The following is a 14,170-nucleotide window of genomic DNA, read 5'->3' as shown; positions in this document are numbered from 1 at the left end:
AGCAATAACTCATACTGTAGAACAGTTGTACACTACCCAGAACACGTCCGTAACTAAACTACAAACTGATCTAGCTCAGTTACAAAAGACTCTGACACAGGCTTACCTGACTAGAAAAAACATGTAGACGAACAACTAAAGAGTAAACACCCTACACAGAACGAGAGAGAACAACAGCCAGAAGAGGAATTTGATGACTGACGCACAGGTAAGAGTGACGATGCGGCAAACAGTTATCTTTATCCCGATGTACCGATGTTTTCACCTAACCAAGGTCGTAACGGTAACCGACATTACCGCGACGAACGAGAGACACACCAGACAACCGAACCAAATTTGTCGGCTGTCCTGTTAGAGGAAAGCCTTATAAAACACAGGCAGTTCCAAGTGTTTATCCCAGAAGAATGTGTTGCCTACGACCTGGTCTGAAAAGCAAAAAATACAGTATGTAACTGGATATATACAAGGCGATGGTGCCCTATGGGCAATGGAAATGTCGGAAAACTACCAGACTTTAGAACAATTTGAAGGTGCATTTTTATCTTGGTCACAAGGTGTATAAGAGAGATTAAGGGAAGCTTTGTTCAACCCGGAGCAATACAATCCAATATTTGGATCACTCTGGAAGTATTTTGAAAAATGCTTAAATAAAACGCGGTTGTTGGACGAGTGGCAGCGGTAGCAACCAGCCTGCGCAGCGCATTTCGCGTCAACAATGTAGCGTGCGCAGCTGAGTCGCGACCGGCTTTTGTCGATCGCGCCCCGACAGCACAGTTCCTCCCGAGTTCGGGAGGAAATTACGGCAACAGCTACAACCAGACCTACCATCCACAGTACAATAGAAAAAGAAAAAACGGTGATAGGAATTTTTCTGGTTATTCCGATGACCGAAAACGTAACTGGAACAGACATGGCAATAGGAACCAATGGGGAAACAGTTACAAAAATTTCCAACCTGAATATAGCCGCAACCACATGGGTTATCATCAAAGTAGGCAGTGGCAATATCCAGTTAGCAGCCAAGCCTATCAATCTCAAACACTAGGTGACAATATGCCGCTAAACTCAGAGCAAATCCACGACAGGAATACTCAGCTAAGGAGCAACTCGTCAGGGGTAAATATAATTGAAGTCGCAAACGAAACACAAACAGATGTGAACCGCGGAGCGTTAAACTAAGCATGGCCTCATTATGCTCCCCAATGTTGGCCATAGATAGTCGTGGGGGCGATCTACAGTCATGATAGTAAATTGCTCAGGTACCAAGATGAAACGGACGTGCGTGATTTATTGACCAAGGAGGAGGAACCACAGCCATGTTAAGGTGATGGTATAGTACAAGCTAGTTTACAGGCCGTAGTAGGAAAAGTACCTACGCATATCCTTGTGGATACTGGTGCGAAAATTAGTGTGATGTCCAAGGCACTATTTAAAGAAATTAACATTCACACAACTTTACCGACCTATCCAGTACAAAATTGTAGGATATTAGGAGCCATAGGTGGTAAATCCAAGCTAATTAAAATGCAAACCATGGTCGAAGTGCAGATTCAAGACATGGTTTTTCAATCAATTTTTCTAGCAGTAGAAGGGTTGACAGAACGGTGCATTTTCGGCATGGATTTCTTAAGGGAAAAGTGTGCTAAAATTGACTTGGAGTCTGGAAAGTGTCATATGCATATTAACAGGAAGAATTGTTGTGTGGATTTAATAAAAGTCAAGAGTAGGAACGACAAATCTTGTCGAACTATACACATCCAAATCCTCAAGTCAATACTTCACGATGTAGCGACTCAAGTGAACTGTGGTGTCAGCAGGTAGAGCAGCATGAGATTGAACAGAAAATATCTGAATGCTAGGAAATCTCTCAACAGAAGGGTGATCTTAGAAGTGTATTGTTACGCTATGCTCGTGTGTTTGATAAAAGGTCCGGAGTCATTAGGACGTATCAGTAAAGCATGGTTGTCCGGCTCCACGACACATTCTGTAAGAACACCTATTCTATACCTTGGTCACAGAGAAGCAGTGGCTCAAGAAATAAAGATAATGCTCTCATGGAATATCATAGAGACTTCATTATCGCCTTATTGCAGTCCGCTACTAGCGGTCAAGAAAGCCGACAATTCGGTGAGACTCGTTCTCGACGCCAGGGAGATTAATAAGATTATAGTTCCAGTAACCACCCGACCTAAAAACCTGGAAGAACAGCTGCAGCGTTTTCATGGGGTGCAGTATTTAACTAGTGTCGACCTTCGTAGTTCGTACCGGCAAATCGCACTATCACCTGATAGTAGGAAGTATACAGCATTCATATTTGCAGGTAGGTCCTATCAGTATTGTGTTCTGCCGTTCGGACTGAACGTGAGTGCCGGCGTTTTCATAACTGCGCTCGACACTGTTTTATGACCTGACCTCCTTGACAAACTCACAGTTTATATAGATGACATAATAGCAACACCTACGTGGGATGAACATATAGAGCTTTTGGAAAGTATGCTACAGAGGTTTTCAGCAGCTGGTGTCACAGCTAACCTTAAGAAATCCAAATTTGTGAGAAAAAATATAAAATTTCTCGGTCATATAATTTCACCTGCAGGGATAAGACCCGACCCAGAAAAACTGTTAGCCTTAAAAAAACTTTCCCGCTCCATGCACAAAACGACAGCTGAAGGCATTTGTGGGTTTGTGCTCTTTCTTTCGCCGGTTCGTACCGAACCAGTTGCTCAATAGCCACGCATTACGGGGCCTATTAAAGAAGGACAAACAGTGGATCTGGACGCCTCAATGCCCGACCGATTTTGATAAAATAAAACAAGCTTTGGTTAATTCTAATGTCCTAGAACATCCTGACATGAGCAAAGATTTTTGTATAGGGGCGGATGCTTCATTTTTGGGACTAGGAGCCTGTCTATTTCAGCTGGACGAAGGCGCTAGCTCCGACAATGTTAAGATAATTAATTTTGCTAGCCGTACTCTATCAGAATGCGAGCGCAGGTATTCTACAACAGAATTAGAAGCCCTTTCTATTGTGTGGGCCTTTAAGAGGTTCAACTATTATCTGTTTGGCAAGCATGTACGAGTCTACAGTGACCATCAGGCATTAAGCTTTTTGCTTACTTGTAGGTTGCTACACAATCGCCTTGCGCGGTGGACGTTATTTTTGCAGTCTTATGATTTTGAAATTATATATGTGAATGGCAAAGATAACGTAATCGCCGATGCACTGTCAAGATTACCACAAGGATTACCTGAGTTCGAAGAATTGGTAGACGAGAACACAGAATTTAAATTTATGCTCATCAAGGACACCAAATTTAGGAAATATTTTTTGGATATGTGCAATAACATGGCCAAATAACAGGAAGAAGATGACCGCTGGAGGAAAGTCAGATCCCAGTTAAACAATAACCCCCCCCCCCTTTACCTATAACACAGCATTACAGGTTGCATAAGGATGTATTATTCTACAGGAGAAACATGGACAGCGATACATTGTGCGTTTGTGTACCCGAAGCATATGAGAGAAGTTTAATTTGGCATATTCACTACGCTTGGGGGCACTACAGCGCCCGCAAGTGCTGTAAGAAATTAACTATGTACTGCTACTTTCCCAATATGCTTCGACGCACACAACAAATATTAAAAACTTGTATTATTTGTCAGATGGTTAAGCCTGTCAATCTGAACTGCGAGACAGAGTTGCATCCTATTTTACCAAAAAATCCGCTAGAGCTAGTATGCATAGATGCTATGGGTCCTTTACCCTCTGCCAGGTGAGGTGCAAAATATGTCATTGGAGTATATGATGTATTTTCAAAGTATGTGAAATTGTATGCCACGAAAACAACTGCAGCAATAATTGCAATTCTTTTACCCAGGCCACGGGAAATGATAGGAATTACGTGCCTCTACCCTGACTGTACGTTCGCATTATTTTACACAATTACAATTTACAATTATTTTACACAAAAAAAAGATAGATCTTTCTCATCAGATCGCAACCACTCGTACGCGAATGTACGTACCCTCTGAATGTTGTCTAGTCAGTCGTGCGCATTGTTCTAAAGCTTTTCTGTTAATATTCTGTGGATTGCATCTCCGCAATTAATTTTTGTTTATGCCGCAAATCGCACTTCACGCGAAGTGTTTATACGCAAGTTTCAGGCTCCATTTTATGTCAAAAAATTCCGAAGTACGGCTAACTAAGCAAACCGCTACAATAATTTCATATATCTACAACTACAATAACAAAAAACAATAACGGAGAGAGGGTACGTAACAGTGGCGACCGAGTGCCATGACGATTATTTCAGACGTTTTCTGAACAACTACTTCCCGTCTGTTGGGAAACCACAGGCGATCTTATCAAATAACGCAACCAATTTTACACGCCATGCTTGGAAACGATTTCTGAAAGAACAACAGATTAAACAAATATTCATATCCAGGTATAGCCCGCAAACCAAACCCAATTGAAAGAATATTCAGTGAATGGAATAGGTTTATGAGGACATATGTAGCCAACAAGCAATCTAAGTGGATTGAATATTTAAACGTTTTTGAACAGGTGGTAAACTATCTCCCAATATACGATACTGCAGTTACACCGTCTGATCTGATATGCAATAAGAAAGAGAATAATGAATGGGTAAACCCTATCCCGTCTGTTCCTAGACAACCTGTAGACCTAAATGAAAAAACAAGGCATGTATTAATCTCTATCACACAAGCCCAACGCCGAAAGAAGCATTATGATAAACAGCTACATGGTGTTAACAGATTTAGAATCAGAGAAAAGGTGTTACTCAAAACTCATGTGAAATCTTCCTTGTTAGCTAAAAAAACGCTAAGTGGCAAATAAAATATACTGGTCCGTACGTAATTGTACATATTCCGTACGACGGATATTATTTACTTGCATACCCTCACAATGGCAAGATCAAAGGAATGTATGCACACAAAGACTTAAGAAAATTCTGCTATAATTATCACACGCCATACCTATTAATGCACACGTATAAAAATAAGTTACTGTGAAAAAGAGAACGAATACGATTAGGATAAAGAAAGTACATCTTATGCAACTAAGTGAATAAGAACTTTTCACTATTATTGTTTACATTTGTCAGTGAACGTGGACGCAAGACACAGGTAAGCTAGGACATACGCGTCAGTTGGTGACTAGCGATGTTTAACACGAAGTGTACTTGTAAGTTTTGACGGAATGTTTTTGTTTGGTCACAGCGGTATTTTAGTTTTAAGTTTATATACGGAGGTATCAGGAGCGAACAATTAGCACAGACCTCGGAACAATATAGGCCTAGATGTAAGTCTTTTTATGCCATTTGTGTATCAAAGCAATAAGGTGCAGGGTAAGTTACAGAAAAATATTGGACACCCTAAGGTACAAAGGACAAATGTGTGACGCAAGTACACTATAGGTTGCTGAGAAAGTATTGTGTGTTTTTGACGTATCCACACCACTAGGTTTTATCTAGAAATGTATCGCATGGAAAATGATAATTTTTTTTGATGCTGCAATTATAAAAATGGCTTCTAGCTGTTAATGAAAGTTTAGCGTACTATATATCATACGCACAGTAACCTAATCTAAGGAAAGTGCACCTAAAGATAGGATTCATGAATAACAACTTGTGTGATCTTACTGTTATACAGATAATTTTTTTTCAACTTTAAATACATGTTTGAATGCAAGTACGATGTTGAGATACGATTAGTGAATATTAACTGAGACAAACATAACACCGTCACTTATAACAAAATAAAGGAATATGTACAAGGTAAGTTACAGTAAACCAACTAGCCGAAAAAAATTGAGGTAACGCCGAAACAAACAATTATTTACAGGTGGCGCTCGGCGAGATACTGCGAGACTTCAATCGGCGGAGAAAAGCCACTAAGTTCCATTAATGTCACTATGACTGATGATTGACGTAATAAAACATTACCAAGATCACTGAGAGATACACTACGTGACACTAAGTAACGCCAGAGGATTTTAATAATCTATTTTTTTTCAATATGAAAACACTAATGATGTATGCTGACTTTAATAATAATAATTTTATTGTCATTCGGCCATTACAACAATAGACAACGTCATATACATACTAAAATACGATTAATAGTTTGAAAGAAACAACAGGTTTGTTGTTAACATTATAGTATTATATTACAGTTGATAAATTCTCTTATATCATAGAATGGGTGGAGGACTAGCCGGTCATGAATTGTTTGTTTGAATAATTGTTCAGGTAATTCTTGAACAGGTTGAGGAAGATTATTAAATAATTTGCACCCCATGATTTCGTAGCTGTTGAGTGACTGACAATCTGTGGTAAGGAATTTTTGCTAGGTTTATAATATTTTGTCCAATCTGAGCAGAAGATATTTGATGGATGGAAAAAGTAACACAAACATGAACACAAAGAAACATCATATACGCAAGCACAGACTTTAGAGGCAGTAGCGCACAGCAACCAAGCTTAATTATTAATCTGTTGTATTGTACTACCTAGCAATTTAAGTAGGCCTATAGTGATTTATTTATGTATGTATTTTCTTATTTTTTTATTATTTGTTTGTTTATGATGTGTGTACCATGCGTAGTTAAAAAACCTGGGTGTCGAAAGGATAAAAAAAATCCCCCCCCCCCCCCCCCCCACACACACACATAACTCACGGGTAGAAAATAAACAGATTTAGCCTCATTTGGAGACAACTTCTAAAAAACACTTATAGTGCGTTCATATCCTAGTGTTGTCACTTCAATACATAAGTGTATCAGTAGTACGACATAAATTTAGAAAGTGCTGTTGTCCTCAAGCGTGTTCTCCTATGCTCTGTGAGATGTCAGGCAGTGTCGTGACCGCGAAATGTAGTATTAGAGGCACGTACTCTCTGAGAACACAATCACCTACCAATTTATGTAATAAAATGTTGTGAGCAAAAAGTACGCCGACATAGTTCCGTATAGAAGCACAGGAAAAAATAACGAACGTGGGCATTTATCATAAAAGACAAGCTAGTGGTATCATGAGCTACAGTTTTGTTTCTGATCGAACTGGATAATGAACAGGACAGTGTATATTTACCCAGTGACAATGAGTTATTCAGTGTCAGTGACTTGTGAGCTATACGCAAATAGAAAAGTGAAAATACGTTTCATATCACAAACCTTTTTTCTTCGAGGTAAAAGAGATACAGTGAATCGAGGACGCCTGCTACGGTACGAGTGTTTGTGCACCATATAGGCCAGTGTGCCGTTGCAAGCCAAATAGTGAAGTGCAGTACTTACCTTTTGTGCAGTAAACTTGGAAGGCACCCAGTGGTCCCTTCCCACAGCCAAGGTGTACGGCAAGTTGAAACAAGTGCGGTTGGTTTTTCGCAAACTCTGCACGAGACACTGAAAAGTATGGACCGGGACGCGCGGCATCGCTTTACGGCGGTGGGCCCACACAACTGCTGAGCTCCAAATGGCGCGCAGCGCGCCATCAAACTGATTGTTGCGTCTGCAGTTATGCGCATCTGACGCATTATTGGCTAACGGCGTAACATAGGAGGACAATTTAAATGCAAAGCAATATCTACGTTTAAATGGACACCCAAGAAAGTGCCAAGACATCTAGAAAAACAGTTCCCTGACACACTAAATAAAATCTGACTACCACAGCTCATGATTCACGTCCCACGTTACCTTTGAACAACGCCTATATATATAAAGTACTAATCCATGTGAATTTTTATTAATTACATGTTTATATTACCCATGACGAGACAATAGTAAAATGCGAAAAGGATGTCACTAAGCAGATCCTGGCGTAGAAGATGGAAGCAGTGGAAAGCACAAGCAACTCTAAGCAAGAACTAACGCCTCTTGCTGCCCCAGACTCCTCTGCTAGCCCCACATCCTATATCCGTACACTCCATTAAATATGTGACTTTCCTGTAATTTTTTTTTATTCAAGAGACAAAGACTTATCAAAAATGAATTTTATTGTTAACATGCGAACGAGAAGGTTGTTTATACGGCGATATAATATGTATAAAACAATGTAATACCCTTGTATAATACAATGTACAGAGATAATAAAATAATTTTGTGTATACTGTACGACATAAAAAAAGAAAGAAAAGAAGAGAAAGGAGGTAAAAGGAGTATATAACAATTCTGTGTATAATTATCCAGATGTGATGGTTTTATGTGAAATACGATGTAAAGACAATGTAAAAGATTGTGTGTGTATAGTATGTAAGTTTGTGTGTTTTACGTGTGTTCTGTATATCCTAATGTATGTGTTTTATCCTCATTGCCTTGTATCAGAACTGGCATCAAAACCATGTTTTTAGAATGAAGATATGGGAAGAAAGACACTGACAGCACAGTCCCATTACGTGTGTATAACAGTCAAGTGTTAAGTGTTTGGGCTCATTGCCCGGAAAATTACATTTCTTCGGACAATTCGCCCAAGGGGGCGATGAAAAGGAACTAAAAAAAATGTTGTAATTTAATCTCAAAGATACAAGAAGAAAATTTATTTGGCTGTCACACCAGAGGAATACTCTAAAAAAACTTTTTTTTTATCATTGAGAGACAAAGGACTAATTTCGAGATTCTTTTATTACTTCTAGTATTAACTACCTTTTGTTCTGATGTGCTGGCGTACTGTATAGTTTCATGTCTATGTGTGTGTTAAATGAAGGTGTTAAATGATGAAAAATGTGATTTATAATTTCTGTCAAGATCAAGCCTAAATCCCATACCAATGGAGTACAAATTATTCTGTTAATTCGAGAAGGCGAATTTTAGACGGCGCTGCTCAACAATAGAGGTACGTGATTGTGCTCAGTACTTTCCTTTGGTGGCCGCTAAGATTAATTTCGATGTGTTTTTGCCGAGACATTCAGAACATGCAATCTTCCTTTTCGTATAAAAATAAGAGTCCGATTGAAAAAGAAATATTCTTAAATTTAAATAATTGCAATTCTTTTACCCAGGCCACGGGGAATGATAGAAAGTACGTGCCTCTACCCTGATTGTACGTTCGCAATCTCCGAGTGTGTTACGACGTAATTATTTTACACAAAAAAAATCAAGATAGATCTTTCTCATCAGATTGCAACCACTCGTACGCGAATGTACGTACCCTCTGTATATGTGTAGTCAGTCGTGCGCATTGTTCTAAAGCTTTTCTGTTAATATTCTGTGGATTGCATCTCCGCAATTAATTTTTGTTTATGCCGCAAATCGCACTTCACACGAAGTATTTATTACGCAAGTTTCAGGCTCTATTTTATGTCAAAAATTCCGAAGTACGGCTAACTAAGCAAACCGCTACAATAATTTCATAACTACAGTAACAAACAATAACAGAGAGAGGGTACGTTACAACGTCTTCCAATGCCATAACTTCCATTTATATTCTATTAAATCATCTAATAATGATCTTTCCCTCATGTTGCTCGTCCTACATTTGTTTAAATTTGTTACTAATAACATCCATGCATACTTCTCTACAAAGTCTTCACCTTCCAATAAATATTTGTCAAAGACTGTCTTCCAGGGAACTATTCATTGCTACTAAATGATAAGGTTTATCTTTATTCTTTATTATCAAAGTGTTCCCATTCTACTTACATAAAAAAGATGCAAAAATGCAGTAATCATACATGAACGAAAGTTTTTCCTTCATTTCCATATCTGAATGCTTGCTACATATATTAAAAGGTAGCTTCTTGTGTTCTGTTGAGAATAACTAAGTTTGCTCTTAAGTTTTATTTACTCTTTCAAATATTAATAAGATAAGATACATCTACTTAAAAACTCATCCAAACTTTGATTTTACATCTCTTTATATATCATCATCATCATCATTTAAGACTGATTATGCCTTTCAGCGTTCAGTCTGGAGCATAGCCCCCCCCTTATACAGTTCCTCCATGATCCCCTATTCAGTGCTAACATTGGTGCCTCTTCTGATGTTAAACCTATTACTTCAAAATCATTCTTAACCGAATCCAGGTACCTTCTCCTCGGTCTGCCCCGACTCCTCCTACCCTCTACTGCTGAATCCATGAGTCTCTTGGATAACCTTGCTTCGCCCATGCGTGTAACATGACCCCACCATCTAAGCCTGTTCGCCCTTACTGCTACATCTATAGAGTTCATTCCCAGTTTTTCTTTGATTTCCTCATTGTGGACACCCTCCTGCCATTGTTCCCATCTACTAGTACCTGCAATCATCCTAGTTACTTTCATATCCGTAACCTCAACCTTGTTGATAAGGTAACCTGAATCCACCCAGCTTTCGCTCCCATACAACAAAGTTGGTCGAAAGATTGAACGGTGCACAGATAACTTTGTCTTGGTACTGACTTCCTTCTTGCAGAAGAGAGTAGATCGTAGCTGAGCGCTCACTGCATTAGCTTTGCTACACCTCGCTTCCAGTTCTTTCACTATGTTGCCATCCTGTGAGAATATGCATCCTAAGTACTTGAAACTGTCCACCTGTTCTAACATTGTTCCTCCTATTTCGCACTCAATCCGTTTATATTTCTTTCCCACTGACATTACTTTCGTTTTGGAGATGCTAATCTTCATACCATAGTCCTTACATTTCTGATCTAGCTCTGAAATATTACTTTGCAAACTTTTAATCGAATCTGCCATCACAACTAAGTCATCCGCATATGCAAGACTGCTTATTTTGTGTTTACATATCTTAATCTCACCCAGCCAGTCTATTGTTTTCAACATATGATCCATAAATAATATGAACAACAGTGGAGACAGGTTGCAGCCTTGTCTTACCCCTGAAACTACTCTGAACCATGAACTCAATTTACCGTCAACTCTTTTTAACTGCTGCCTGACTATCCATGTAAAGACCTTTAATTGCTTGCAAAAGTTTGCCTCCTTTTCCATAATCTTGTAGAACAGACAATAACTGCCTCCTAGGAACCCGGTCATATGCCTTTTCTAGATCTATAAAGCATAGATACAATTCTCTGTTCCACTCATAACACTTCTCCATTATTTGCCGTAAGCTAAAGATCTGGTCCTGACAACCTCTAAGAGGCCTAAACCCACACTGATTTTCATCCAATTGGTCCTCAACTAATACTCGCACTTTCCTTTCAACAATACCTGAGAAGATTTTACCCACAACGCTGATTAAAGAGATACCTCTGTAGTTGTTACAATCTTTTCTGTTTCCATGTTTAAAGATTGGTGTGATTACTGCTTTTGTCTAGTCTGATGGAGCCTGTCCCGACTCCCAGGCCATTTCAATTATCCTGCGTAGCCATTTAAGACCTGACATTCCACTGTATTTGATGAGTTCCGACTTAATTTCATCCACCCCAGCCGCTTTATTGCACTGCAATCTATTGACCATTTTTTCCACTTCCTCAAATGTGATCCTATTTCCATCATCATTCCTATCCCATTCTACCTCAAAATCTGAAACATTACTGATCGCATTTTCACCTACATTGAGCAACTCTTCAAAATATTCCCTCCATCTGCCCAAGGCATCCACAGGATTCACCAGCAGTTTTCCTGACCTGTCCAAAATACTTGTCATTTCCTTCTTACCTCCCTTTCGAAGACTGCTAATTACACTCCAGAATGGTTTTCCAGTAGCTTGACCCATAGTCTACAACCTGTTTCCAAAGTCTTCCCACGATTTCTTCTTGGATGCTGCAATTATCTGTTTGGCTTTGTTTCTTTCTTCAACATAACTTTCTCTGTCTACCTGGGTTCTGGTATGTAGCCATTTTTGATACGCCTTCTTTTTCCTTTTACAGGCTTCCTTGACTGTGTCATTCCACCAAGCTGTTTGCTTCATCCTACTTTTACACACTACTGTTCCAAGACATTCTTTAGCCACTTCTAGTACTGTGTCCCTGTACCTTGTCCATTCCTTTTCCAATGACTGTAATTGACTACATTCAACTAACTGGTACCTTTCTGAGATCGCTGTTATGTACTTGTGCCTGATTTCCTTATCCTGAAGTTTCTCCACTCTTATCCTCCTACATATGGACCTGACCTTCTGCACTTTCGGCCTCACAATCCCAATTTCACTGCAGATTAAATAATGATCAGTGTCATCAAAGAATCCCCTGAATACACGTGTGTCCCTCACAGCCTTCCTGAATTCCTGATCTGTTATTATATAGTCAATGACAGATCTGGTTCCCCTGCCTTCCCAAGTATACTGGTGAATGTTCTTATGTTTAAAAAAGGAGTTTGTGATTACTAAGCCCATACTGGCACAGAAATCCAAGAGTTGTTTCCCATTCCTGTTGGCCTCCATATCCTCTCCAAATTTACCCATAACCTTTTCATACCCTTCTGTTCGATTTCCAGTCCTGGCATTAAAATCACCCATGAGCAGAACACTGTCCTTGTCCTTTACTCTAACAACTACATCACTGAGTGCCTCATAAAAACTATCCATCTTATCTTGATCTGTCCCTTCACAATGCGAATATACTGACACAATCCTAATTTTCTTGCTAGACACTGTCAAATCTATCCACATCAGTCGTTCGTTTACATAGTTCATGGTGTGGGTTCCTGTAGTCATGTCCTAGTTCATGAACCACGGGCAACGTTTGAGTGGCCAAGTAAGTGGTCCCGACAGTCGGGATACCAGTTACTTTGGAATAAGACTGGGCATCTCGGACATATTCTGAGTCGTGGTCACCTTTGTGCTCATACAGCAAAGACTACCAAATCTACTGGCTAGTCCCTCAGCCGTTAGGGGTAAAACCCAATGGGACTCGGGGCAAGTAAGGTTAGCAACCTGCTTCCCTGGTACTTTAAATATGATGCTGGCAACAAGCAGAGCAAAATGCCTCGGACCTTTGGAGGTGACGGAGTCCCACCTCTAACTGACAAACTGATCTCTTTATATAAATAATAATAATAACTATAGTCATTTCATTTCACTTCTTTAAATCATTTACACATTAGCACTCTCTCATCAGAGATAACTCAGGTCTTTTGTATCATTTTTGTGCATCATTTGTTAAACAGTTCATTAGCACTCTTTCACCAGATATAACAACAGTCTTTGTTGCAGTGACTAAACTGAATCACCAAACTATACTTTTTCATGTGCATGTTATTGTGTCATGCTCCACTTAGGGAATGGTTTCCTTTACCTTCCACTTCCACCTTTTTTATATTATGTGCCTAACATCATTTTAATATCAAAAATATCATCTGTCTCACTTAACAATGTCTGTATTTGGTCATCGCACATGTGTTACTTCCCCCTGCTGTCCTACATTAGTAGGTTCTAACTACCAATGCTGCAGAAGAAAAGGGTGTCAACTGTAGAAACATCTGACTGTGGAAAGAGGGATGACAGAGTCGGTACTACTGTCAGAGAAGTAAGAAAGGAAAATTAACAATGGGTGTGCTGGGACTGAAAAGAGAAAAACAGTAGAGCCCCAGAGACAGAATCCCCTAGCACCCCTCACCCCAGGATCCCCTCCGTGATGGGTTCTTCACTGAGATGCCAGAGAATGAATAATATTCAGCACACCCTGAAGAATGGCCTTGTCTCAGCTTCACTTGTACAGGCACCAAAAATTGATCCTAAGATATCCCTATGATAAGTGTGAAGTCATTATTGTCAATGTGTCTGTCTTTTTGTCATTATCTCCACAAGCTGTTATATTGTACTCATTTATTTTACCTGCTAGAAAGAAATGATATGTCCCTCTGAAGTAGGGCATTGGCATCTCAGTGTTGCTCTACCACTAAAAGCAGGATAGGACAGTGGAAGACAGATGTAGGCTAAAGACAACAAAATAGAAAGAGTAGAAGAAACTGCTCCTTGGAAACCGAAATGTGCAGCACTGAAACAGTTAATTGGGTCACTTGACGGATGTCAAACTGCTGAATATGCAAAGTATCACAGATCTTCTCAGGTATGAGCTTCTTTAACATGTCTGTATTATATAATCCCTTTTCTTGGCCGGTCTCTGGGACCACCAAGACTACTATTTTTGGGTGTGGAATATCCACTATTATAGATGGTCCACAGTATCTTGGAAAAAAATTGTTAGTATTTTTCTTTACATTTGAGTTATGACAATAATCCTTAATCAGTACAAGTGGTGATTTGGTATG

At 39.4% G+C, this 14,170-nt stretch overlaps 1 protein-coding gene across 1 annotated transcript; it reads right to left on the bottom strand.

The window, feature by feature from the left end:
- Nucleotides 1-9,566: 9,566 nt before the first annotated feature.
- Nucleotides 9,567-12,614, bottom strand: LOC126154677 (craniofacial development protein 2-like). The gene is made up of 2 exons (XM_049916177.1): nt 12,075-12,614; nt 9,567-9,650 (listed from the first exon to the last, which is right to left on the bottom strand). Exons 1-2 carry the CDS (start codon nt 12,612-12,614, stop codon nt 9,567-9,569), a joined length of 624 nt encoding a protein of 207 aa, XP_049772134.1.
- Nucleotides 12,615-14,170: the final 1,556 nt, after the last annotated feature.

The sequence above is a fragment of the Schistocerca cancellata genome, chromosome 2 (assembly GCF_023864275.1).
Source record: "Schistocerca cancellata isolate TAMUIC-IGC-003103 chromosome 2, iqSchCanc2.1, whole genome shotgun sequence".
Classification (NCBI taxonomy): Eukaryota; Metazoa; Arthropoda; class Insecta; order Orthoptera; family Acrididae; genus Schistocerca; species Schistocerca cancellata.
Note: the sequence above shows the minus strand (reverse complement) of the source record. Positions and strands in the feature narration are given on the sequence as shown.

Coding starts and splice junctions, on each gene's coding strand:
- LOC126154677 (XM_049916177.1), bottom strand. CDS start 12,614: ATGACTACAGGAACCCACACCATGAACTATGTAAACGAACGACTGATG. Junction 9,651..12,074: donor TGAGGCCGAAAGTGCAGAAG/GTCAGGTCCATA, acceptor TTATGTAAGTAG/AATGGGAACACTTTGATAAT.